Genomic DNA, 27,292 nt, shown 5'->3' with positions numbered 1-27,292 from the left:
ATCCCATATGGGCACTGGTTCTACTCCCGGTTGCTCCTCTTCCAGTCCAGCTCTCTGCTGTGGCCTGGGATGGCAGTGGAGGATGGCCCAAGTGCTTGGGCCCCACACCTACATGGGAAACTGGGAAGAAGCATCTGGCTCCTGGCTTCGGATTGGCGCAGTGCTGGCTGTAGCAGCCATTTGGGGAGTGAACCAACGGAAGGAAGGCCTTTCTCTCTGTCTTTCTCTCTCACTGTCTATAACTCTACCTGTCAAATAAATAAATAAATAAAAAAAAGTATAGTCGATTGGATTAAGATGGTGGAATAGGGAGCTTACTGCTGTAGTCTTGGAGAAGATAGTTTAAAAAAAGTGGAGAGAGTGCAGTCTCAGGGAAGAGTTAGGAAGAAAATGGCAGAGGAAACTCTGCAAATTAGAGGGACACAGCAGACCTACATGGAGGGCGAGGACATGCACAACTCAGGACCCCAGCAGCTGAGAGCCTCTGTACCAGCTTTGGAGAGTGAGGTGAGACCAGACTGCAGTAACCCAAGCCATTGGCGATAGAGCTGCAGGAAGAGCCTAGAAGGAATCCCCCTTGGAGCCCTGTGGGGGATAGTGTACTTGCCAAATTAGAGGAGAAAAGGGGGGTGGGCACATTTCTCTCTCCCTGATCACCCTGCAATGGCATCCGGTAACAAGCCAGTAGAGGGCAGGTGCCATTTTGGAAATATGTAACAGCTGTGCCAGCTTGTGTCCATGCCCAGCAACCAGCTGAGTGGAGACTCCTGAGTCTGCTGGGGAGAGCTGACAGGGGTCTGAGTGCTTGTGACTGGGGGAGGCTTGTGTGCTGGGACTGTGAAAACATTGAGGTTGTGTGGAAGGCTCAAGGTGGGCAGTCACTGTGGGAGGCGCTACCTGCTCAGAGCTACCTGAGTTACCTGGTGAGGAGCATTGCTGGGGAATCTGCTTACACTGAGGACTGCATACACAGATCCTTTGTGTGGTTCTTGTGGCATAGCGGATGAATATTATACCCACTGGGGATAGCACCCAGGCACTTATCTACTCTGAGGAGAGGAGGTGAGTTGAGTCTATGCCAGCAGAGCAGAACAAACCTCCCTCTGGTTTAAAAAAAAGAAAAGCTGGCGCCGCAGCTCAATAGGCTAATCCTCCACCTGCGGCGCCGGCACTCCCGGTTCTAGTCCCAGTTGGGGTGCCAGATTCTGTCCCAGTTGTTCCTCTTCCAGTCCAGCTCTCTGCTGTGGCCCGGGAGTGCAGTGGTGGATGGCCCAAGTCCTTGGGCCCTGCACCTGCATGGGAGACCAGGAGAAACACCTGGCTCCTGGCTTTGGATCAGCACGGTGCACCGGCCGCAGTGGCCATTGGGAGGTAAACCAATGGAAAAAGGAAGACCATTCTCTCTTTCTCTCTTACTGTCCACTCTGCCCCCAAAAATATAAAATTTAAAAAATTTTAAAAAAAGATTTACCATGCCCAACCTGGGTGTGTCACCTTAGACATACCCTTCACCCTGGAGAAGTGAACGGAGCTCTTTGGCCACACCCTGAGCCCTCCACACATCTTCAGTGTCTGTCTTTCCTCCACATGCCTCCAGATATTTACTGCAGGCAGACACTCCACTGATCCACAGAGGAATAGTACAAAGATAAAAGCCGCTACAATAGAAAAAACAAAGAAACCAATGAATATCTTCACAAATGCCAAGTAACAAATGCACCAATTCAAGAAACAAGAATAAGGAAGACACATGGTGCCCTCAAAAGAACACAACACTTCAATACTAGATTGTGAAGATGAAGAGATTGAAGAAATGGCAGAAGTGGAATTCAAAATATTGATCATAGGATGACCTAGAAGTAATCAGAAGCAAAGCCACAAACTAATGAAATCTGTGCATGACATGAAACAAAATTTCTGCCATGAATTTATGATCTTAAAGAGAAATAAAAATGAAATCTTGGAAATGACGAATTCAATAGAACAAATAAAAACGCAGTGGAAAGCCTTAACAGAATTGGTGAAGCAGAAGAAAGAATTTCTGACTTAGAAGACAAAGCACAGGAAATTATACAGTCAGACCAAAAACAAGAAGAGGAAATTAGAAAACTAAAAAACATCGTTGGGAATCTACAGGATACTATCAAATGACCCAACATATGGGTTCTAGGAGTTCTGAAGGCATGGAAAGAGAATGGATTAGAAGGCCTTATTAGTAAAACAATAACAGAAAATTTTCCTAATTTGGAGAAAGAAAGGGATATCCAAGTACAGGAAGCACATAGAACTCCTAATGGACATGACTAGAAAAGGTCTTCACCATGACACGTTGTAATGAAACCCTCCACAGTAGAACATAAAGATGCTAAAACGTGAATGAGAGAAATGCCAGATTACTTTCAGAAGATATCCAGTTAGACTCACAGCTGACTTCTCATCAGAAACCCTACAGGCTAGGAGAGAATGGCGAGGTATATGCCAAATCTTAAGAGGAAAAAAATGTCATCCCAGAATACTGCACCCTGCAAAGCTCTCATTTATGAGTGAAGGTGAAATAAAGATCTTCCATAACAAACAGAAATGGAAAGAATTTGTCACCACCCATGCAGCCTTGCAAAAGATGCTTAAGGATGTGCTGCACACAGAAACACAGAAATGTCATCACTATGAAAGAAGGGGAGGCAGAAAATCTCCCAGTAAAAGTACAAAAGAAATCCAAAGGAAAAAATAGGAATATTTATGGGAAAATGGCAGGGCCAAGTCGTTATTTATAGTCACCTTGAATGTAAATAGCCTCAACTCTCCAGTGAAAAGACACAGACTGGTGAATGGATTAAAAGAACAAAACCCATCTATTTTCTGCCTACAAGAAACACATTTCACCAACAAAGATACATGCAGACTGAAAGTGAAAGGATAAAAAAAAATCTATGCTAACAAAAACCAAAAAAGCTGGTGTAGCCATCCTAATATCAGACAACATAGCCTTTAACACAAAAACTGTTAAAAGAGACAAAGGCACTATGTAATGATTACGGGATCAATTCAACAGGAAGATGTGACTATTATAAACATATATGCACCTAATTACGGGACATCTGGCTACTTAAAAGAAATGTTAAAGGATCTAAAGGTAAACATAGACTCCCAAACAATAGTAATGGGGGACTTCAATCCCATTTTCAGCAATGGACAGATCAGCAAGGAAACAACAGTTAATCGACACTATAGACCAAATAGACCTAACAGATATCTACAAAACTGTCCATCCTACAGCTGCAGAATACATATTCTTCTCACCAGTGCATGGAGTTTTGTCTGGGATTGACTACATGCTAGGCCATAAAGCAAGTCTCAGCAAATTCAAAAAAATCAAAATCATACCATGTATCTTTTTGGCCCACAGTGGAATGAAGCTGGAAATCAGCTTAGGAATCTTGAGAACAAGTGAAAACACATGGAGACTGTAGAACATGCTCTGTATGAACAGTGGGTTATTGAAGAAATCAAAAAATTTCTGGAAACTAAGATGAAAATACAACATATGAAAACTTATGGAGTATAACAAAAGCTGTGTTAAGAGGAAAATTTTTAGCAATAGGTGCCTATATAAAAAAATTGGAAAGGCACCAAGTAAGTGAGCTATCAGTGCATCTCAAGGACCAAGAGAAACAACAGCAAACCAAACCCAAAATTAGTAGGAGAAAAGATATAATTAAAATTAGAAATCAACAAAATCAAAACCGATAAAATGCAAAAGATCAGCAAAACGAAAAGCTAGTTTTTCAGAAAAAGTAAATAAAATTAACAAACCATTGGCCCAACTAAACAAAAAAAGGAGGGAGAAGACCCAAATCAATAAAATTAGAGGGGCCGGCACTGTAGCATAGCAGGAAAAGCAGCCACCTACAGCTCACACATCCCATATGGGTGCTGGTTTGAGTCCCGGCTGCTGCACTTCCAATTCAGCTCTCTGCTGTGGCCTGGGAAAGCAGTGGAAGATGGCCCAAGTCCTTGGGTCCTTGCACCCTCATGGGAGACCTGGAAGAAGCTTCTGGCTCCTGGCTTCAGATCGGTGCAGCTCCGGCCATGGTTGCCAGTTGGGGAGTGAACCTGAATATGAACGATCTCTCTGCCTTTCCTTCTCTCTCTGTATAACTGATTTTCAAATAAATAAATAAATCTGTAAAAAAAAGAAAATTAGATATGAAAAAGGAAGTGTAACAACAGATGCCATGGAAGTAAAAAGTATCATCAGAAATTACTGCAAAGAACTGTATGCCAACATCTGGGAAACCTAGAAGAAATGGATAGATTCCTGGACACATACAACCTACCTAAAGTAAGCAATGAAGACATAGAAAACCTAAACAGACCAGTAACCAATAGGGAGATTGAATCTATAATAAAGGCCCTTCTAACGAAGAAAAGCCCAAGAGTGGATAGCTTCACTGAAAAACTTTACCAGACATTTAAAGAAGAACTAACTCCAATTACTCTTAATCTATTCAAAACAACTGAAAGGTAGAAAATCATCCCAAATTCTTTCTATGAAGCCAGCATCTCCTTAATTCCTAAACCTAAAAAAGATCCAGCAGAGAAAGAGAGCTACAGACCAATTTCCCTGATGAACATAGACACAAAACTCAACAAAATTCTAGCCAGTTGAATCCAACAACACATCAGAAAGATCATTCATCTGGACCAAGTGGGATTTATCCCTGGTATGGAGGGATGGTTCAACATTTGCAAAGCAATCAATGTGATACATCACATTAACAAACTAAAGAACAAAAACCATATGATTATCTTAATAGATGCAGAGAAAGCATTTGATAAAATACAATACCCTTTCATGATGAAAACTCTAAGCAAATTGAGTATAGAAGGAACATTCCTCAACACAATCAAGGCAATTTATGACAAACCCATGGCCGGTGTCCTATTGAAGGGAGAAAAATCGGAAGCATCCTCACTGAGATATGGAACCAGAGAAGGATGCTTATTGTCACCATTGCTATTCAATATAATCCTGGAAGTTTTAGCCAGAGCCATGAGGCAAGAAAAAGAAATCAAAGGGATACAAATTGGGAAGGAGGAAATCAGACTACCCTATTTGCAGATGACATGATTATATATAACAGATACAAAAGACTTCAAAAAGAGACTATTGGAACTCATAGAAGAATTTAGTAAAGTAGCAGGATGTAAAACAGTGCACAAAAATCAACAGCCTTTGTATATACAGAGAATGACATGGCTAAGAATTCCCTTTTTTTAAAAAAAATTTATTTATTTGACAGAGTTACACAGAGAGAGAATGAGAGGCAGAAAGAGGTCTTCCATCTGCTGGTTCACTCTCCAATTGGCTGCAACAGCTGGAGCTGAGCTGGTCTGAAGCCAGGAGCCAGGAGCTTCTTCTGGGTTTCCCATGCAGATACAGGGGCCCAAGGACCTGGACCATCTTCTGCTTTCCCAAGCCACAGCAGGGAGCTGGATTATAGGTGGAACAGATGGGACTCGAACCAACGCCCATATGGGATGCCGGCACTGCAGGTGGCAGCTTAACCCGCTATGCCACAGCACTGGCCCCTAAGAAAGTTCTAAGATCAATCCTGTTCACAATGGCTATAAAAAATATTGGATACCTTGGAATAAATTTAACCATGGATGTCAAAGATTTCTATAATGAGAATTACAAAACATTAAAGAAAGAAAAGATACAAAAAATGGAAAAATCTTGCATGTTTATGGATTGGAAGAATCAATACCATCAAAATATCTATAATTCCAAAAGTAATTTACAGATTCAATGCGATACAAATCAAAATACCAAGGATATTCTTCTCAGATATAGAAAAATCGATGCTGAAATTCATTTGCAAATAAAGGAACCCCGAATAGCTAAACCAATCTTATACAACAAAAACAAATCTGGGAGGCTAGTGCAGGTTAAAGCCATAGCCTGAAGCACCGGTATCCCATATGGGCGCTTGTTTGAGTCCCAGCTGCTGCACTTCTGGTCCAGTTCTCTGCTATGGCCTGGAAAAGCAGCAGAGGATGGCCCAAGTCCCTGTATCAATGTGGGAGACTCAGAAGATACTCCTTACACCTTACACAAAAATCCACTGAAGTGGATTAAAGCAACCCAATAGTATCAAATTATTAGAGAACCTACAAGGCTTTGGCATAGGCAAAGGTACCCTAATCCACTATTGGTCGGAATGTAAACTAATGAAGTCACTATGGATGACAATATGAAGCTATCTCAGGAATTTGAATATAGATCTACCATACAACCCAGCCATCTTCCTCCTAGGAATTTATCCAAGGGAAATGAAATCAGCAGATAAAAGGGTTACCTGCACCCTATGTTTATTGCAGCTCAGTTCATAATAGCTAAGACATAGAATCAACCCAAATGCCTGTCAACTGAAGACTGGATAAAGAAATTATGGGATATGTACTCTATGGAATATTATACAGCAGTAAAAAATGATATCTGGTCATTTGGAAAAAAAAAAAAAAAGGATGAATCTGGAAAACATCATACTTAGTGAAATAAACCAGTCCTAAAGGAACAAATACCATATGTTCTCCCTGATATGTGATAACTAACAGAGCACATAAAAGGCAATCTGCAGAAGTGAAATTGATACTTTGAGAAGCAATGACCTGAACAGCCCTTGTCTTGACTGTTGAGGAACAGTGTGTGTTTTTTTTTTTTTTTTGTACTATTTGTTAAACGCTTCATTTAACATAGAGTTAATCATGTGTATAAAGTTAATTGGAAATAGATCTCAGTAAAAAATAAGAGTGGGAATAAGGGAGGGAGGAGGATGAGGGGTGGGAGTATGAGTGGGAGGGCAGGCACGGTGGAGAGAATCACCATGTTCCTGAAGTTTTAATTATGAAGTGTATGAAGTTTGTAACTATGAAGCTGTATCGTTCTGCATACATTCCTATGGACTTACTTGTAAGAGTATAGTTGAAAAACTTGCCATGGGATCCCATATCCCCTTAAGCTGCATAGTAAAAATACCATCTGAAGTGTTAAAGTGATCATATAAATAGGATCAAGTGTTTGGTAATAATCATAGATGGACTTAAAAAGGAGAGAATATTCCAACATGGAAAGCAGTACACACAGCCAACTAGAATGATAATCACTTTAAGTAGCACTCTGACCTCAGAATCAACTCTTTAGGCATTTAAAGCCCACGAGACCATTTCAGGCATAGAAAGCCAAGACACTGTGACAAAGAATGTCCTACATGAAGGATCTCAGTTAGTGAGACCCCAGTGGAAAGAAGGGGCCATCAAAGAAGGAGGTACTTTTCTCTGAAGGGAGGAGAGAAGTTCCACTTTCCTTATGGCCTTGTCTAAATACTGACAGAGTTTGTGAATTCAGAAGGTTTCCACAGCCTAGGCAGCTCATGTCAAGAGCCTTGGGTGACCAATGATGTCACACATAAGAGTGTTAATTGTTAAATTAACAATAGGAGTCCCTGTGCACTAAGTCCCCATGTAGGACCTCTGTCTTCAATGAGTTGTATCATGAGAGTTGACTATAAAACTTGTTCTCAAAGATTTATTTCGTGTTAGTATATTAAGTGGAAGATATGAACAGACCTTGGCTCAACTGTTGAGGAACTTTTTTTTTTTGTGCAAATTGTTGAAATCTTTACTTAGTATAGAGTTGGTCTTCTGTGTATAAAGTTAATTGAAAATGGATCTTAGTGGAGAATGGGACTGGGAATGGGAGAGAGAGGAGGAGGAGGAGTGGGAGATGGGTGGTAGGGCATGTGTGATGGAAAGAATCGCTATATTCCTTAAGTTGTACTTAAGAAATGCACGAAGTTTGTATTCCTTAAACAGAAGTTTTCTTTGAAAAAAAGAAAAAGAAAATGCTACAGAGCAGTTCTTCGTCAGGGCTGCTTTGGCATCAAGAGCAGTGGTCTCATGATTTCTCTGCTCTGCAGATCATGGACCAGGCCCTCACCGTCGGGGCACCAGTGATTGGGCTCAACGACTCTGGTGGAGCGCGGATCCAAGAGGGGGTGGAGTCCTTGGCTGGCTACGCAGACATCTTTCTGGTGAGAACCCTGTCACTAGAGAATGGAGAGAGTGAAGTAGGAGGCCTACTCCTGTGGCTGCGTCTTGCCAGAGGCTCCCTCTCTCTCTCTCCTCATTGTTGTGTCTGTTCTGTGGCTGCTTCCTGGGTCACTGAGGGTGGGGTGGGGGGTGGCTGGGGAGGGTTCTCTTCCTGATAGAAGGCTACAATGGAGGAAAACAATGAAAGATCATTCATTAGGGAGAAGCAGCTGAACATATATATATATATTTTTTTTTCCAAAAAGCAAGGCAGAGAGAATATGGAAGGTTAAAATAAACTGATTTGCTAGCATTCAGACGTCTGTCTTCTCACTACCCTGCTTTTTTAATGTTCTGGATAAAACTGTAGGATCATCGTTCAAGGTCGAAGCAGTGGTAAAGGGAGGAAGAAGTCACTGCAGATCCCACAGTCACAAACATTTGGAGATCATCGTTTCAGATATCTTTTGTTTATTTGCGGCCTGAAATGACGACAAAGAAGGGAATAGGAAGCCAAAATAATGTGTTATTTGAAGTATGAAGAAGTATATTGTGAGAGATACAGTCAGGGAGACTGGGGTGCCCTGGGTACTGCTGGAGAGAGACTGGCAGCGTTTCTAGGGAGGAGTGAGGGAGGGGAAGGAAGAAGAGACAGGCCGGCATTGTTCCTAATCAGGCCAGCTGCTCTTGTCCTCCGCTGGCCTGCGGGCTTGGAAGGGTCCCATCCCGGGTCACTGCTCTTTGTGATTAGTCACAAGAAAATGTGTGTTTACTTTTCGTGAGATGCTCTGTGAGTAATAGGAGTATGTAGTTGGGAAGCCAGTTTTTGTAGGTCTTAAGCCTACTTTCTCATCTTGAGCTTCAGGGGTCACCCACTGGGGAGGATTAGTTGTGGGTGGACTGGCCTGCACAGTTTAGGCCTGGAAGTGGCTCCTGTGTTAGAAGCAAAGGAAAGAGTGGCCTAAGAGAAGTAGCAAGGAATGAGGGGATTTTAAGGTGGCCTCTAATGTAACACATCTTTTTTGAGAACAGGTCTGGGGAGTTGGGTCTTTTGTTTTCAAGGGATGGACTTTGGTGACTTGAAGATTCACTGCTGGAATGGGTGTTTGGCCTAGCAGTTAAGAAGCCTGCATCCCATATCATAGTCCCGGGGTTCAGTTCCTGGCCTCAGCCTGCTGACTGCAGCTTCTTGTCAATGCGTACTGTGGGAGACAGTGATGATGGTTGAAGTGCTTGGGTTCCTGCTACCCGGGAGGGAAACCCAGATGATTTCCCTGCTTCCAGTCTTGACCTTGGCTGTTGCAGGCATTTAGGGGTGAACCTCTGGGTAGAATCTCTCTCTCTCTCTCTCTCTGCTTCTTAATGAATTGAAAACATTTTGCATTACTGAATTAATTGCTTACTAATGCTGCTTTTCATTTTGGTGGAACCCTTATTATTTTTGGGTAACTTTTAATTTTGATGTAATTTCAAACTTCATAGAAACATTGCACTAAAAGCGAAGGAACTCCCATCTGTCCTTTATGCAGATCCACCACTTGCTTGCATTTTCCTCCACTTATTCTGTCATTCTCCATATGTACATATTTGCATGTCGCATTTTTCCAAACATTTGGGGATAAATCGATGATACTGTGCTCCTTTAACCTATAAGTGCTTCAGTGGGTATTTCAGAAGAATAAGGATGTTTTCTTGTATAACCAGAATATGATAATAAAAATCAGAACATCTAGCAATTATTCATCAATACTATTCTCTCTCTTTTTTAAAAAAAGATTTATTACTTTGTTTGAAAGATAGAGTTATGGAGAGGTGGAGGGTTGGGTGAGACAGATAGTGGGAGAGAGAGAGAGAGAATATGAATATGAATATGAATATGAATATGAATCTTCCACCTGCTGGTTCACTCCCAAAATGACTGCAGTGGCCCAGGCTGGGGCAGCCCAATGCCAGGAGGCCTGGAACTCTATCTGAGTCTCCCATGTGGATGGCAGAGGCCCAAGCACTAAGGTCATCTTCTGCTTCTTTCTCAGATGTGTTAGCAGGAAGCTGGATGGAAGTGGAGTAACTGGGAATTGAACTGCTACTCACATGGGATACTAGTGTTGTAGGTAGCAGCTTAACCTGCTGCTGCAGTGCTACAGTGCTACAGTGCCAGCCCCCATCAATATTACTCTAATCCACAGTCATTATTCACATTTCACCCAGTGGCCTTAATGCAATCCTTTGTAGCACATTTTGCTTTTCTGGCCAGGAGCCAGCTCTGGATCAAGGTCTATCTATAGTTGCTGTGTCCATTTAGCCTCTTTTATTCGGAAACAGTTCCTTGATCTTTCTTTCTCTCCAGAAGACGTTAAACAAAACCCAGTCTTATTGAGGTATAATTGACAAATCATAAAGTATACCGATTGTGACCATATAGTTAAGTAATTTTTATAATACATTTCTAGACATCTGCCACTACCATAGCATAGTTTCAGAACCTTTCATTCCAGAAAGATACTCTGCCACCTGGCTGTCATACCACCCAGCCCCAGGCAACTGCTCATCGTCCTTGTGTCCCTGTAGAGTTTATGACAAACGAACTGTCAAGCTAGTGTGGGCAATAGTAGCAGTCTCAGTTAAGAATGCCACAGACCCTCATTGTTCTTATCCTGAGTTCAGGAGTTCTTAAAAAATGATCGAACACGTCTTAATTTGTTCATATTTGGTGTAGTTCCAGACCCATGGATATTTGACTTTGACTGGTTGTTATTGTTTTGGGAGAGAATTTTCTGAACTCTTCAATCTTCCCTAACTGGAAGTCCAGCCACCCACCTTGATACTTGTGCCAACAGCATAGGCTACTTTTTATGCTGTTGTTAAGCTGTGTGCCATGTTGTATAGGGATTGGGATCACAGCCAAGGCAGGATGAGACATGGACCTGCTTCTCCTAAGTGGATAGAGCTCTAGATAAGGAAAGTGATGAGGGGCAGGCCAAGGGTATTTGGACCCCTTTTTGTCTTGCCTGGGTTCTCAAGTCCCTGCTGTTTTCCTGGAGGTGGCCTGAGGCTTAGCTCTTCCTAGCACTGTTGTCCTCACTTGGCCTTCCTGTCCCTGGCATGTCCTGTCTGGGCATGGGCGGACGTTGAAGACTCACGAGGAAGTGGCACCTGCCTCTTAGCCTTGCCCTGTGACGTGCTGGTGCCCTCTGCAGAGGGTGGTCAGCCCTCCAGGGGAAGTGTTGGCTTTGCATGCTATGCTGAGGTTTCTGTTCTCTGGCCAGCCTTGTGCAGATGGGAGCTGGGTCTGGGGGGTGTCTGGAGCCAGGGTAAGGGTGTGTGGGTTTCTCTCTAGCTCACATCCTAGTGGAGGTTTGGGGTAGTTGCTGCCAAGGAGGAGGGAAGGTATTAGCCCCAGAAAGCAAGGTGTCAACCATTCTACCGGTTAAGGGGAGAAATTCACATAGAGCTCTGGGAGAGCCTCACTGATGAGGCCTCTTGCCTCCTGGATTGAGTTTCTGTGCAACAAAAGCCAAATGTTGTTTTATTGCGTTTTCACCTCTGTAACCAGAGCCTCTGCCTTTCTCTCTTGGTAGAGGAATGTCGTGGCATCCGGAGTCATCCCCCAGATTTCTCTGATCATGGGCCCGTGTGCTGGTGGGGCTGTCTACTCCCCGGCCCTGACGGACTTCACGTTCATGGTAAAGGTGAGGAGGAAGGGCCTGTTTGGGGCTCCCTTTCAGAGTCACGCGGTTCCTCATCTGAGATAAAAATAGTTCCAGACCCACATCTAGGTTATCTGAATTCTCACTGGCTTGTGGTGAGGTGATGCTACCGTCTCAGTGGGGGGAAGGTTTTCACACTAAATCTTTAGCTCGCGGAATTTGGTGGCAGGCAGTGCTGATGTTCCTCACTGGTGAGAGATTTTACTTCTTGATCTGAATTGCAAATTGGTTTCCAGTAATCAAAGGAGCCTGTCTTTTGCCAGACACATGACTTTACTGATCCTAGTCATAAAGTTCTCATGGAAGGCTTTTCTAGATCTGCTTCTTGTGAGAAGTTGTTTCTGTGTCCGAATTTATTTCTTGAACTATTTGCTATTTTAGTACGTTTTCTCCAGAACGGTAATGGATCAGTCTGAATTCCAACTTCATTTTAAGAGGGACATATCTTAATTATGTGACTTTAATGGGATGATGTTTTAAAATGATTTGCAAACAAAGTCTACATGAGTTTATACGTAATATTTACCCCTAATCGGATACCTTGATTAAAAAAAATCAACCTTTTCCTCTTCAAATCCAGTGTGACTAACGGACAGAGATACATTCTGAGAAATGTGGTGTGTGGGATCGTGTCCTCAGAGACCTCACAGAATGTGCTTGAGCTAGGATGGCTACAAGGCAGCGTGATCTTCCGGTACCACTGTCGTGTGTGTACCCGGTTATTCCCAGAATGTGAGGCTGCAGCTCATGACTGTGTTAGTCATGCGCCATGGACGCTGAGACAGAAGGGCTGGGAGAAAGGCCTGACAGTCATCCGACAAGAGGACGGCTCTGGAGGGAGAGTCCATGGGAAGCGCTTTTTTTTTAAAGGGCAGTTTGGCATTTGGAGTTCAAGTTTCAAAGAGTGTTTGTTCTGTGACTGAACTGTTCTCAGTGACAGATTGAGAGCAATGTACATGTTCACCGATGGGTTGTTTCAAAGATTAAGAAACCCACATCTCTTACTTCTGCACAAATTCCCTGAAGCTTCTGAAGGATTCCCTGAGCTTTGCCCGCTAATTCTCCATACACGCACCTAGCCCTACCCTAGTGCTCTCTCTGTCCCGCCTCTTGGAACACAGGTGCGGGAAGAGAGCCTCACCGCCCACATGTGCCCCTCTGTGAAACAGTGCTCCACACCTCTGTGGTGGCCTGTGCTGCCCTTTCTCGCTCTTCACTGTTCTCCATCTCTCCCGAGGTGCTGCATCTTCCCGTCAGAACTTAGCCACGTTCAGGTCTCTGCCTGCCTTGCAAACGAAAGTAAGGCCCTCTCCTAATTCCTAATTTGTACCATTTGGAAGCTATTGCTTTATTTCTTCCCATTTTTTTTTTAACTTAAAGATTTATTTATCTTGAAAGTCAGAGTTACAGAAACAGAGGAAGAGATACAGAGAAATGGATCTTCAATCTTTTGGTTCACTCCCTAGATGGCTGCAAGGGCCAGCTCCGGGCTGGTTGAAGTCAGGAGCCAGGAGCTTCATCCCGGTCTCCTATGCAGGTGGCAGGGGCCCAAGCACTTGGCCATCACCCACGGCTTTTCCCAGGCCATCAGCAGGGAGCTAGATCGGAAGTGGAGCAGCTAGGACACAACCTGGTGCCCATATGTGATGCCAGCATTGCAGGCAGCAGCTTAACCCGCTATGCGCCAGCCCCTCTTCCCATGTCTTTAACATGTTGATTTAGCTCAGTCCTCCTGTACCTTATACCTGTTTTTCTATGGTCATCAGTGACTGGGACATTGCAGTGCTTTCAGCAACATTCTTTTCCTTTGCCTCCTGTGACGCTCTACTCTGGCATCTCTGGCCCTTCCTGTCCACCTCGGGCTGTGCATTCTTGGGTTCTGTTAGCAGTTGACGCCATCTGACTCAGACTCTAGAGGCTGGAGCTCATTAATTCTTTGTTTTTATCCTAAGCATTCCCGTCTCTCACTTGCCAAACTTTCATTAATACTTGCATGTTGATTAGACTTCCTCTCTTGTCCTCCACAATTAATTATGAAACTTTAATGATTGTATATGTTAAATATTCCATGTGTTTAATAAGAATACAATGAAAATACCAAGAGAATCTTTTATTTGAGAGGCAGAGAGGAGAGTGAATATGAACTCCCATCTTCTTGTGCATTCCCTAGATGCCTGCAACAGCTGAGGCTGGGCCAGGGCCAAAGCTGGGAGCTCTGAACTCAATCCAGGTCTCTCCTGTGGGTGGCAGGAACCCAAATGAGCCATTGCCACTCCCAGGCTCCCAGGGTCTGTATCAGCAGGAGCTGGAGTCTGCACTGGAACCCAGACACATAGATATGGGATGTTGGCATCTTTTTTTTTTTTTTCTTTGAAAGAATTACACAGAGAGAGGGAAGACAGAGCTTTCATCTACTATTTCACTCCCTGATGGCTGCAACAGCCAGGACTGAACCAGGCCACAGCCAGGTGCCAGGAGCTTCATCCATTATGTTGAAAAGGATATTGTTCTGCATTGGGTCACTGATAATATCGCTTTCTTGTATCAAGGGCTCCAGTCAACGATTCCTACATCACTGAATCCAGTTGACATTTCTTTCTTTTCTTTTCTTTTTTCTTTCTAAGAGTTATTTATTTGAAAGGCAGAGTTAGAGAGAGAGGTAGAGATGGAGAGAGCTTCTGTTCGCTGGTTCACTCCCCAAATGGCTGCCATGGCCAGAACTGGGCTGATCCGAAGCCAGGAGCCAGGAGATCTTTCCAGGTCTTCCACACCGGTGCAGGAGCCCAGGGACTTGAGCCGTCCTTCACTGCTTCCCCAGGCGCATTAGCAGGGAGCTGGATCAGAAGTGGAGCAGCTGGGACAGGAACCTGTGCCTATATGGGTTGCTGGTGGCATAGGTGGCAGCTTAGCCCACTATGCCACAGTGCTGGCTGCTGATATTTCTGTTTTTACACCACAGTGCCAGCCCCTAGTTGACACTTCTGAGCCCTTGTCTGACTTGGTGTCTCAGGGGCATCTGACTTAGTCAGTCCTTTGTCTGACATGCAGGGCACGTGCTGTTGGTTTCTCTCTTCTCTCGTGCCCTTGGTAATCCTACCTGCTCGCCTGAGTATTGGTCGTGTGCTGATGGTTCTCAGGTCTGTTTCTTCTGGATTACACATTCACCTGCCAACCAGCATCTCCATTTGGACCTTAATGGGTACCTCAAACGTACCAGGTTTTGGTTTCTGCCAGCCGGTCCCAAACTGTTCTCTAAGCCTTCCCCACCTCAGATGACAAGTCCAGCCTTCCTGTGGCTCAGATCAAAAACTTTGACTCGGGCCGGCGCCGTGGCTCAATAGGCTAATCCTCCGCCTAGCGGCGTCGGCACACCAGGTTCTAGTCCCGGTCGGGGCGCCGGATTCTGTCCTGGTTGCCCCTCTTCCAGGCCAGCTCTCTGCTGTGGCCCAGGAGTGCAGTGGAGGATGGCCCAAGTCCTTGGGCCCTGCACCCACATGGGAGACAGGAGAAGCACCTGGCTCCTGCCTTCAGATCAGCGCGGTGTGCCAGCTGCAGCGTGCCGCGCCGTGGCGGCCATTGGAGGGTGAACCAATGGCAAAGGAAGACCTTTCTCTCTGTCTCTCTCTCACTGTCCACTCTGCCCGTCAAAAAACAAAACAAAAAAAACCACAAAACTTTGACTCATCTTTTTATCTTTTTTTTTTTTCAATATTTATTTATTTATTTGTTTGAAAGAGTTATAGAGAGGCAGAGGCAGAGAGGGGTCTTCCATCTGCTGGTTCACACCCCATATGGCCACAGCGGCTGGAGTTCAGTGAATCCGAAGCCAGGAGCTTCTTCCAGGTCTCCCATGCAGGTGCAGGGGCCCAAGCCCTTGGGCCATCTCCTATTGCTTTTACAGGCCATAGCAGAGAGCTGAACCGGAAGTGGAGCAGCCGGGACTCCAACCAGTGCCATATGAGTTGCCGGCCCTGCAGGCAGCAGCTTTACCTGCTGCGCCAAGGCATCGGCCCCTCGTCTTTTTCTGTCACATCCCAAGCTTAATTAGAAAATCGTGATGAGGCCAGTGCTGTAGTGCAGTGGGTTAAGCTACCACCAGCAGGGCCGACATCCAACATGGGTGCTGGTTCTGGTCCTGGCTGCCGGTTTACTTCTGATCCAGATCTCTGCTATTGGGCCTGGGATAGCAGTGGAGAATGGCCCAAGTGCTTGGGCCGCTGCATTGCATGTGATACCTGGAAGAAGCTCCTGTCTTCAGGCTTTGAATTGGCCCAGCTCTGGCTGTTGTGGCCATTTGGGGAGTGAATCAGTGGATGGAAGGTCTCTCTCCGTCTCACCCTTTTCTTTCTCTCTCTTTCTGTAACTCTGCCTTTCTGTCTCTCCCTCTCTCTATTTCTCTAACTCTGCCTTTCAAATAAATAAATACATCTTTTAAAAAAAGTTTATTTTTGTGCAGAATGAATTTGAAATCCATATACTAGTTTTTCATGATATTCATTTTTTGTGACTCTGTGAAATATCTCTCTGGGAGCCCTGTCCCAATGGTCCTTTCTAACCGCTTACCACTTCCACCATGAATAGAATTATTTGTTCTCTCAACTCTTACGGGAATTTTTTATAGTTAAAATTTTTCTGGCTTTTTTTTTTCTTTTTTGATTTATTAGACCTAAATGAAAGATCTCTGTGAGTGAGATCCCAGTGGAAAGAATGGGGCCATCAAAGAAGGAGGTACCCTTCTCCGAAGGGAGGAGAGAACTTCCACTTTGACTATGACCCTATCGGAATAAGATCAAAGTCAGCGAACCCTAAAGGCTTCCATAGCCCTGGCAACTCATGACTAGAGCCTAGGGAGATTACTGACGGCATAAACAAGAGTGTCAAATTGTTAAGTCAGCAACAGGAGTCACTGTGTACTTACATCCCATGTGGGATCTGTCCTTAATGTGTTGTCCAATGTGAAGTGATGCTATAACTAGTACTAAAACAGTATTTTTACACTTTGTGTTTCTGCGTGGGTACAAACTGATGAGATCTTTACTAATTATATACTGAATCGATCTTCTGTATATAAAGATAATTGGAAATGAAAAAAAAAACCTGGTGTTAATTGGAAATGGCATAGAAAATTAATTAATTTTTAAAAAAATATTATGTAGGATCTCTGTCTTTAATGTGCTGTACACTCTTATTTAATGCTATAACTAGTACTCCAACAGTATTTTTTTTCACTTTGTGTTGCTATATGGGGGCAAACTGTTGAAATCGTTACCTAATATATACTAAACTGATCTTCTGTATATAAAGAGAATTGAAAATGAATCATGATGTGATTGGAAGGGGAGAGGGAGCGGGAAAGGGGAGGGTTGTGGGTGGGAGGGAAGTATTGGGAGGGGGAAGCCATTGTAACCCATAAGCTGTACTTTGGAAATTTATATTCATTAAATAAAAGTTTAATAAAAAAAAAAAAAAGAAAGAAAGGCAAGTGAGAGAGAGAGAGAGACAGGCAGACAGAGAAAGAGAGATCTTCTCCACCTATTGGTTCACTCCCCAAACAGCTGCAGCAGCCAGGAGCTTCATCCAGATCTCCCATGTGGATGCAGGCGCCCAAGTACTTGGGCCATCCTCTCCTGCTCCCCAGGTACTTCAGCAGGGAGTTGGATCAGAAGTGGAGCAGCTGGGACCTGAACTGGTGCTCCTATGGGATGCTGATGCTGCAGGCCACAGCTCAACCTGCTTATACCACAACATTGGCCCCTATAAAAACTAACTGTGCTTCACCAAACAGTGTGGCTTAACGTTGCCTGTTTTGGTCTTTATGTAAAGTGAAATCAAATGCATTATTTTGTCCATGGCTTCCTGCTCGTGTTTTTAAGATTTTGTAGTCATTTTTCCTAAGTGTAGTTCCTGCATTTTAATAACTGTGTGGGAAATGTATCTTCATACGTCCATCCATTCTGCCATCATTGAACCTTAGTATCGCTTTCAGGTTTTCACTATGGTGAACAAAGCTGATATAAACAATCTATACATCTTGTGCACATGATTCAGGTTTTCAAGGTGGAGGCAGTCTAAGGCCACAGAATATACCTGTCTTCAGCTTTGCTAGGTAATGCCTGGCTGTTGACTCAAGAAGTTGAGGCAGTTTGCAGGTCTGTTTGCAGTGTGCAGATTTCACGTGGTTCATATCCTGGTCAGTGCTTGTACTAACCTGTGTTAATTATACCAGTTTGGTGCGTAAGCCATAGTTCCTCTTTGAGTTCTTAACTTGACCAAGGAGTGCCTTTGAATATGTTCCTGATTTTGTGATAGGTCTGTTTGACTATTTTTGCCCATTTTAAAACATTGAGTTTTTAAATTTTTTTCCAAATTGATCTGGAAGAGTTCTTTGTTCTAGATTTAAGTTCTGTATGAGTTATGTGGGCCATTCCCATTTTTTTCTCACTCCATGACTTGTGATTTTCCTCCTTCTAGTTCCATTTTATTGAATAGTTTTTTAAAAACTAATTTTGAAATAATTCATAAAAAGAATTCTTAGCCATGGGGAGTAGTTGTGTCCAGTGGGCCCATTTACCCCTTAAGGCCTCACTGTGAGATCCTTAAGAGCTTGAATGTTGGGGCCGGCACTGTGGCACAGTGGGTTAAGCTTTGGTCTGGAGTGCCAGCATCTTATTTGGGCTCCGGTTCAAGTCTTAGCTACTCCACTTCTGATCCAGTTCCCTGCTAATGTGGCTGGGAAAGCAGTGGAAGATAGCCCAAGTCCCTGGGCCCCTGCACCCACTTGGGAGACCTGGATGAAGCTCCTGACTCCTGGCTCCGGCCTGGTCTAACAGTTGTGGCCATTTGGGGAGTGAACCAGCAGATAGAAGATCTCTCTCTCTCTGTTTCTCCTCTCTTTCTCTAACTCTGCCTTTCAAATAAATAAATAAATAAATCTTTTTAAAAAAAGAAAGTGGATGTTTTCTTGCATAATCAAAGTTACTAAATTTATGAAGTTTAGCATAGCACTGATACAATACTTCTTAAAAATTATGGTAAAATACACGTAACATAAAATTGTCAATTTTGATTATTGTTAAGTGTAGTTCTGTGGCATTAAGTATGAGAGTGCTTCAAAAATGTTGTGGAAAAATGAAATTAAAAGTACACTGTTGTGTAATGGGTAAAGCTGCCACCTTTGATGCTAGCATCCCATATGGATGCCAGTTCAATTCCTGGCTGCTCCACTTCCTATCTAGCTCTCTGCTAATGCAACTAGGAAAGCAGCGGAAGATGGCCCAAGTGCTTGGGCCCCTGCACCCATGTGAGAGACCTGGAAGAAATTTCTGGCTCCTGGCTTTTGCCTGGCTTAGCCCTGGCCATTGTGGCCATTTGGGGAGTGAATCAGTGGATGGAAGACCTTTCTCTCTGTCTCTTCTTCTTTCTCTGTAACTCTGACTTTCCAAATAAATAAATAAATCTTTTAAAAATAGTTTATGTTATTATTGAATTTTAGATTCTTTGTATATTTTAGTTAGTCCTTTATCTGGTATTTCTTTTTTTTTTTTTTAAATATTTATTTATTTGAGAGGTAGAGTTACAGACAGAGAGAATGAGAGACAGAGAGAAAGGTCTTCCATCTGCTGGTTAACTACTGAGATGGCCACAGTTGCCGGGGCTGGGCCAGGCCAAAGCCAGGAGCCTGGAACTCCATCCTTGTCTCCCATGTGGCAGGGACCCAAGCACTTGGACCGTCTTGGACTGCTTTCCCAGGCACATTAGTAGGGAGCTGGATTGGACAGTGGAGCAGTTGATACTCAAACCAGTGCTCATATGGAATGTAGGCGTTGTAAGTGGCATCCAATCCTGCTATGCCACAACATTGATCCTTATCTGATATTTCTTTTGCAAGTATTTTCTCCCAGTCTGTGGCTTGGCTTTTCATTCTCTTGACAATGTTTTTCTTGGAGCTGAAGTTTTTAATATAAATGAAGTCCAGCTTATCAATTATGTCTTTTATGATCATGCCTAGGGTGTTGCTTATAAAAAGTCATAGCCAAAACCAAGATTGCGTAGATTTATTCTATGTTATATTACAGGAGTCTTATGCTTTTGTATTTTACATTTATGTCTGTGATCCATTTTGAGTTAATATTTGTGATAGATGTAAGGTCTTTTCTAGATTTTTTTTCTTTTGGCAATTGGATGTCCAGTTGATCTAGTACCACATGTTGGGAAGTCTTTTCTCCATTGTATTTCCTTTTGTCAGGGATCAGATGAACAGGAGGGTTTTTTCGGGCTCTCTATTCTGTTCTAGTGATCTGTGGGTGTGTTCTTTATCCAATACTGCACCATTTTGATGACCATGGCTTTCTAGTGTGTCTTGTAGGCAGTCAGTCCTCCAAATTTGTTCTTGTCTTTCAGTATCGTATTGGCTTTGGATCTTTTGCCTTCCCATTTAAATGTAGGGTGCTTTTTTCAGCATCTTCAGAAAAAGTTTTGGAAGTTTGATTGATATTGTTATGAATCTATAGATGAAGTGGGGAAGAAGAGAGATTTTGATAATGTTAAGTCTTCCTATCTTTAAACAAAGACTCTCTCTCCATTTATTTCTTCCCAGAAATCTTTTTTTTAAGGAATACAAACTTCATGCATTTCATAAATACAACTTCAGGAACATAGTGATTCTTCCCACTGTACCTGCCCTCCCACTCCCACCCTTTTCCTGCCTTCCTCCCTTTTCCCATTCTTATTTTTAATTAAGATCTATTTTCAATTAACTTTACACATATGATTAACTCTATGCTAAGTAAAGAGTTCCAACAAATAGTATGAAAAGAAAAAGAAAACTGTTCCTCAACAGTTGAGACAAGGGCTGTTCAAAGTTATTGCATCTCAAAATGTCAATTTCACTTCTTCACTTCTATAGATTACCTTTTAGGTAGTCTATTAGATATCACAGAACTTGGAGAACATATGGTATTTTCCTTTTGAGACTGGCTAATTTCACTAAGTATGATGTTTTCCAGTTTCATCCATTTTATTGCAAACAACATGATTTCTTTCCGTTTTTTTTTTTTTTTATCACTCTAGTCTTCCATGGTCTATATAACCCGTATTTTCTTTATCTAGTCTTTGATTGATGGACATTTGGTTTGATTCCATATATTACTATTGTGAATTGAGCTGCAGTAAAAATGGGGGTACAGATAGTCTTTATTCATTTCCAGAAATTTTTTTTATTTCTCTTTTGATTTCTTCAATGACTCACTGTTTATTCAGGAGGATGTTGTTCAGTTTCCATGGGTTTTCATATGTTCTAGAGATTCTTGAGTGGTTGATTTTCAGCTTCATTCCATTGTGGTCTGAGAAGATGCATGGTATGATTTCGATTTTTTTTTTTTTAATTTTCTGAAACTTGCTTTATGTCCTAGCATGTGATCTATCCTAGAGAAGTTCCACACACTGGTGAGAAGAATGTGTGTTCTGCAACTGTAGCATGAAACGTTCTGTAGGTCTCTGATAGGTCCATTTGGTCCATAGTGTTGATGAACTCTGTTGTTTCCTTGCTGATTTTCTGTCTGGATGATATGTCCATTGCTGAAAATGGAGTATTGAAGTCCCCCATTACTATTGTGTTTGAGTCTATGTCTCTCTTTAGATCCATTAACATTTTTTTAAAATGACCAGGTGCCCTATAATTAGGTACATATACGTTTATTATCATCACATCTTCCTGTTGAGTTGATCCCTTAATCATTACATAGTGCCCTTCTTTGTCTCTTTTAACAGTTGTGTTAAAGTTATGTTGTCTGATATTAGGATGGCTATACCAGCTCTTTTTTGGTTTCTGTTAGTACGGAATATCTTTTTCCATCCTTTCACTTTCAGTCTTCATATAACTTTGTTGGTGAGATATGTTTTTTGTAGGCAGCAAGTAGATAGGTTTTGTTTTTTAATCCATTCAGCCAGTCTGTGTCTTTTAACTGGAGAGTTGAGGCCATTTACATTCAAGGTGACTATTAATAAGTAAAAGCTTAGCCCTGCCATTTTCCCAAAAATATTCCTATCGTTTACTTTGGATTCCCTTTGTATTTTACTGGGAGATTTTCCTCCTTCACCTTATTTCATGATGACCATGTATCTGTGTTTCTGTGTGCAGCACATCTTTAAGCATCTTTTGTAAGGCTGGTCAAGTGGTACCAAATTCTTTCCATTTCTGTTTGTTATTTCACCTTCATTCATAAATGAGAGCTTTGCAGGGTACAGTATTCTGAGTTGACAGTTTTTTTTCTCTTAAGACTTGGAATATATCTCACCATTCTCTTCTAGCCTATAGGGTTTCTGATGAGAAGTCTGCTGTGAGTTTAATTGGAGATCCTCTGAAAGTAATCTGGAGTTTCTCTCGTGCACATTTTATTTTTCTGTTTATTTAGTTCTTTGATTTCTTTCATTAGTTTTGTGGTTTTTCTCAGAAAACATAGTTTGGTTTTCCTCACTGTACACAGTTACATTTATATGCAACTATTTCTTTGCGGGAGTGATGCTAATATAAATGATGTTGTGGTTTTAGGTTCAAATTCTGTTTATTCATTTCTGGTACATAGGAAAGCAATCAACTCTTGTGTATTCACCTTGTGTCCTCCATTCCTGCTTTTTTTTTTTTTTTTTTTTTTTTTTTTTTTTTTGGCCAGTTCTTTCAGATTTTCCACAGAGATGATAAAATCACTTGAGAACAAACACAGTTTGATTTTGTCTTTCCCAGGTTGTTTACCTTTTATTTCCTTTTCTTGTTTAATTGTGTGAGCTAGGATTTTTTTTTTAATGCTGCGCCTCCTCCTCATGGGAGCTAGGACTTTAAATACAGTGTTGAAACCATGGTGAGGGGCTGGTGCTGTGGCTTAGTGGGTAAGGCCACGGCCTGTGATGCTGGCATCCCCATGTAGATGCTGGTTCATGTCCTGGCTGCTCCACATCTTCTTCTTCTTCTTTTTTTTTAAGATTTATTTATTTATTTGAAAGAGTTACACAGAGAGAGAAGGAGAAGCAGAGAGAGATATCTTCCATCTGCTGGTCTACTCCTCAGATGGCCGCCACAGCTGGAGGTGCGCCGATCCGAAGCCAGGAGCTTCTTCCAGGTCTCCTACGTGGATGCAGGACCCCAAGGTCTTGGACCATCTTTTACTGCTTTCCCAGGCCATAGCAGAGAGCTGGATTGGAAGTGGAACAGCCTGGACTTGAACTGGCACCCATATGGGATGCCGGCACTGCAGGCGGCAGCTTTACCTGCTACGCCACAGTGCTGGCCCCATGCTCCACTTCTGATCCAGCTCTCTGCTGGTGCGTGTGGGAGGGCAGCAGAGGCTGGCCCAAGTGCTTGGGGCCCTGCCACCCATGTGGAGGACCTAGAGGTCCTGGCTCCTGGTTTCAACCTGGCCCAGCCCTGGCAGTTGCGGCCATTTGGGGAGTGAACCATTGATTGGAAAGATCTCTTCCTCTCTGTCTTTTCCTCTCCCTCCTGTCCCTCTGTAACTCTGCCTTTCAAAATAAGTAAAATACATGTTTAAAAAAAGAAAAAGAAAATCAATGGTGAGAGGGAAAATTCCAGCCTTGTTCCAGACCTCCGTGGGAAAGCTTCTGGTTTCTCACCAGTAAGTATGATACTAGCTGTAGGTTTTCTTTAGACGTTCTTACCACGTTGAATTAGTGCCTCTGTATTCCTAGTTTGCCTAGAGTTTGTGTGTTTTAAAGATTTATGTATTTGAAAGGCTGAATGACAAAGAAAAAGAGACATACACATACACACACACACACACAGAGAGAGAGAGAGAGAGAGAGAGAGAGAGAGAGACAGATACAGAGACAGAGACAGAGAGAGAGAGAATCTTCCATCTGATGGTTTGCTGCCCAGATGGCTGCAACAGGCAGGTTGGGGTCAGGAGCTAGGAGCTCCCTCTGGGCTCTCATGTGGTTGGCAGGGGACCAAATGCTTGGACCATCGTCTGCTGCCTACCCAGGCGCATTAGCAGGAGCTGGAGTGGAAGCAGAGCAGCCAGGACTGAACCAGCACTCTAACATGGGATACAGAGGTCGCAAGTGGTTGGCTTAACCTGCTCTGTCACAATGAAGGGGTGGGAACCCCCCCACAGTATTCCTTTATTGTGTTAATATCTTTAGTGTAGTGATGTGCTCTACATCTACAGTGTTATTAGCAAGCTGTCTTAGATTTTTTTCTTATTTATCCTAGCTAGAGGCTTAGTAGTGATTTTGTTGATCTTTTCAAAGATCAGCCTTTGGTTTATGCTCCTTCCCTACCCCCTCCCCCGTTGATTTTCTATGTCATCTCTAGTTTTTATTATTTCTTTTCTTCATCTTACTTTGGGTTTAGTATGCTGTTTTTGAAATTTCCTAAAGTAGAGGGATAACTTTCTTGATTTCTCTTCTGTTCTAGTATATGCATTCAGTGCTGTAAATTTCCTTCCAAGCATTGCTTTTGCTGCATCCCACAGATTTTTTTGTACTTTAATTTTCTTAGTTCAAATTATTTTTTAATTTTTCAAGAGATTTCTTCTCTTTTCTTTTTCTTTTCTTTCTCTCTTAAAGATTTATTTATTTGAAAGTTAGAGTTACAGAGGGAGGGAGACACAGAGATCCTGCATCTGCTTGTTCACTCTTCAGATGGCTGCAACAGCCAGGGCTGGGCCAGGCCAAAGCCAGGAGCCAGGAGCTTCATCCAGGTCTCCCAAGTGAGTGGCAGGGGCCCAAACACCTGGGCCATTTCTGCTGCTTTCCCAGACACATTAGCAGGGAGCTGGACTGGTAGTGGAGCAGCCGGGACACAAACTGGAGCCCATATGTGATGCTGGCTTGCAGCTGGAGGCTTTACCTGCTACATCATAATACTGTCCTTAAGATGTTTCTTCTTTGACCCATGTGTTATGTAAAAACATGTTGTTTCCTTTTCAAGTATTTTGGGATTTTCCAGCTGTTTAATTTAGCTAGTTCAATTCCATTGTGGTCTGAGGGAAGACATTGGATGATTTCTGTTCTTTTAAATTAAGATGTGTTTTATGACCCAAGATGTGGTCTGTCTTGGTGAATGTTCCATGGGTTCTTTTTTTTTTTTAATTTTTATTTTTATTTTTTATTTTTGACGGGCAGAGTGGACAGTGAGAGAGAGACAGAGAGAAAGGTCTTCCTTTTGCTGTTGGTTCACCCTCCAATGGCCGCCGCGGTAGGCGCGCTGTGGCCGGCGCACCGCACTGATCCGAAGGCAGGAGCCAGGTGCTTATCCAGGTCTCCCATGGGGTGCAGGGCCCAAGCACTTGGGCCATCCTCCACTGCACTCCCTGGCCACAGCAGAGAGCTGGCCTGGAAGAGGGGCAACCGGGACAGGATCGGTGCCCTGACCGGGACTAGAACCCGGTGTGCCAGTGCCGCATGGCGGAGGATTAGCCTAGTGAGCCGCGGCGCCGGCCTTTCCATGGGTTCTTGAGAAGAATGTATGTCCTGTTGTTGGGTGAAGAGATCTGTAGATGTTCGTCATGTCCAGTTAATTGATGGTGTTGTGGATTTTTATCCATGGGTCTTTACTAATTTTTCTCCTTGATGGATCTGTCCATTTTTTGATGGAGGTCTGTTGAGGAATTACTTGTTTATCGTTGTGGTCCTATCAGTGTTTGCTCATGCTACTGTGACAGTACGGTGTTAGGTACGTGCACATGAAGCGTTATGTCTTTTTGGAGAATTGAGTCCTTTATTGTTATATGGTATTCTTCTTTATCTCTAACTAATTCGGTCTGAAGTCTGCAGTGTTTGAAATTACTATAACTATTCCTGGTTTCTTTTGGTTAATGTTATCTTTCTCCATATATTTACTTTTAATCAATCTATGCTATGTTTACTTTTTAAAGAATTATTTATTTATTTTCAAAGTTGGGGAGGGGAGAGAGAGAGGAAGAGAGGGTATGAGAAAGAGAGAGAATGTCTTCCATCTGCTTGTTCACTCCCCCACCCCCATAACTATAATCATTAGGGCTGAGCCAGGCCCAAGTTAGGAGCTTCCTGTGGGTCTCCCACATGGGTGGCAGGGGCCCAAACACTTGGGCCTTATTCTGCTGCTTTTCCCAGGCTATTAGCAAGGAGTTGGATAGGAAATAGAGCAGCTGGGACACAAACCAGCATCACAACACGGGAAGAGAGAGAGAGAAAAAAATTGATTTTCCTCTGCTGGTTCACCCCACAAATGGCCATAACAGCCAGGGCTGGGCCAGGCTGAAACCAGGAGCTAGGGACTCTGTCCTGGTCTTCCACATGTATGGCAGCAGCCCAAGTGCTTGGGCCATATTGTGCTGCCTTCCCAGGAGCATTGGCAGGAAGCTGAATTAGAAATGATGCAGCTTGGACTCAAACTAGCACCCTTATGGATGCCAGTGCCATTTACCTGCTGTGCTACAGCTCTGGCCTCTGGGTCTTGCTTGTTAATCCACCCTTGACAATCCAGTTTTTAAAATTGATGCTTTTAGGGGCTGGCACTGTGGCATAGCAGGTAAAGCCACTGCTTGTGATGCTGGCATCCCATATGGGTGCCAGTTGGTGTCCCGGCTGCTCCTCTTCTGATCTGGCTCCCTGCTAATGCACCTGGGAAAGCAGCAGAAGATGGCTGAAGTGCTTGGGCTCCTGCACCTGCATGGGAGACCTGAAAGAAGCTCCTTGCTCTTGGCTTTGGATTGGCACAGCTCTGGCCATTACAGTCATTTGGGGAGTGAACCAGCAGATGGAAGATCTCACTCTTGTCTCTCTAACTCTGCCTTTCAAATAAATAAATAAATCTTAAAAAAAAAAAAAACAACTGATGCATTTAGATCATTGGTGTGTGGTTATTGATGTAGTTGTTTGTTTTTCATTTTTTTATTTGTTGCCTTTGTTCTTTGTTCTAAGTTTTTTGTTTTTATTTTTATTTTTAATTTGATAGATAGAATTAGACAGTGAGAGAGAGAGATAGAGAGAAAGGTCTTCCTTCCATTGGTTCACCCCCCAAATGGCCGCCACGGCTGGAGCTACACTAATTTGAAGCCAGGAGCCAGGTGCTTCCTCCTGGTCTCCCATGCAGGTGCAGGGCTCAAGCACTTGGGCCATCCTCCACTGCCTTCCTGGGCCACAGCAGAGAGCTGGACTGGAAGGGAAGCAACCAGGACTAGAATCTGGCGCCCATATGGGATGCCGGTGCTGCAGGTGGAGGAATAACCGAGTGAGCCATGGCGCCGGCCCTGTGCCTGTTTTTATCATCCACTCTTAGACCTTTTGTTGTTTTAATTAAGCATTTGATGGTGATTCAATTCTTTCTCCTTTATTAGCATATTAGTTATACTTTATTTTAACTCAGTGGTTGCTTAGGTTGCAATATATATTTGTAAGTAATCCGAGTCCAGTCCAGTTGCAAATAATAGTATCCCATTACCTGGGGAATAAGAAAATAATTCTGATTCCTTCCTTCCATCCCTGTCACTGCGATC

At 43.1% G+C, this 27,292-nt stretch overlaps 1 protein-coding gene across 1 annotated transcript in view; it reads left to right on the top strand.

Moving 5' to 3' along the window:
• Positions 1 to 27,292, top strand: part of PCCB (propionyl-CoA carboxylase subunit beta) — a 73,491-nt gene that overhangs the window by 9,239 nt on the left and 36,960 nt on the right. Inside the window, exons 5-6 of the mRNA XM_062214291.1 lie at positions 7,983 to 8,096; positions 11,673 to 11,783. Coding sequence (XP_062070275.1) covers positions 7,983 to 8,096; positions 11,673 to 11,783 — 225 coding nt within the window. The remainder of the gene's footprint in view (positions 1 to 7,982; positions 8,097 to 11,672; positions 11,784 to 27,292) is intronic.

Source organism: Lepus europaeus, chromosome 2 (assembly GCF_033115175.1).
Source record: "Lepus europaeus isolate LE1 chromosome 2, mLepTim1.pri, whole genome shotgun sequence".
NCBI lineage: Eukaryota > Metazoa > Chordata > Mammalia > Lagomorpha > Leporidae > Lepus > Lepus europaeus.
Note: the sequence above shows the minus strand (reverse complement) of the source record. Positions and strands in the feature narration are given on the sequence as shown.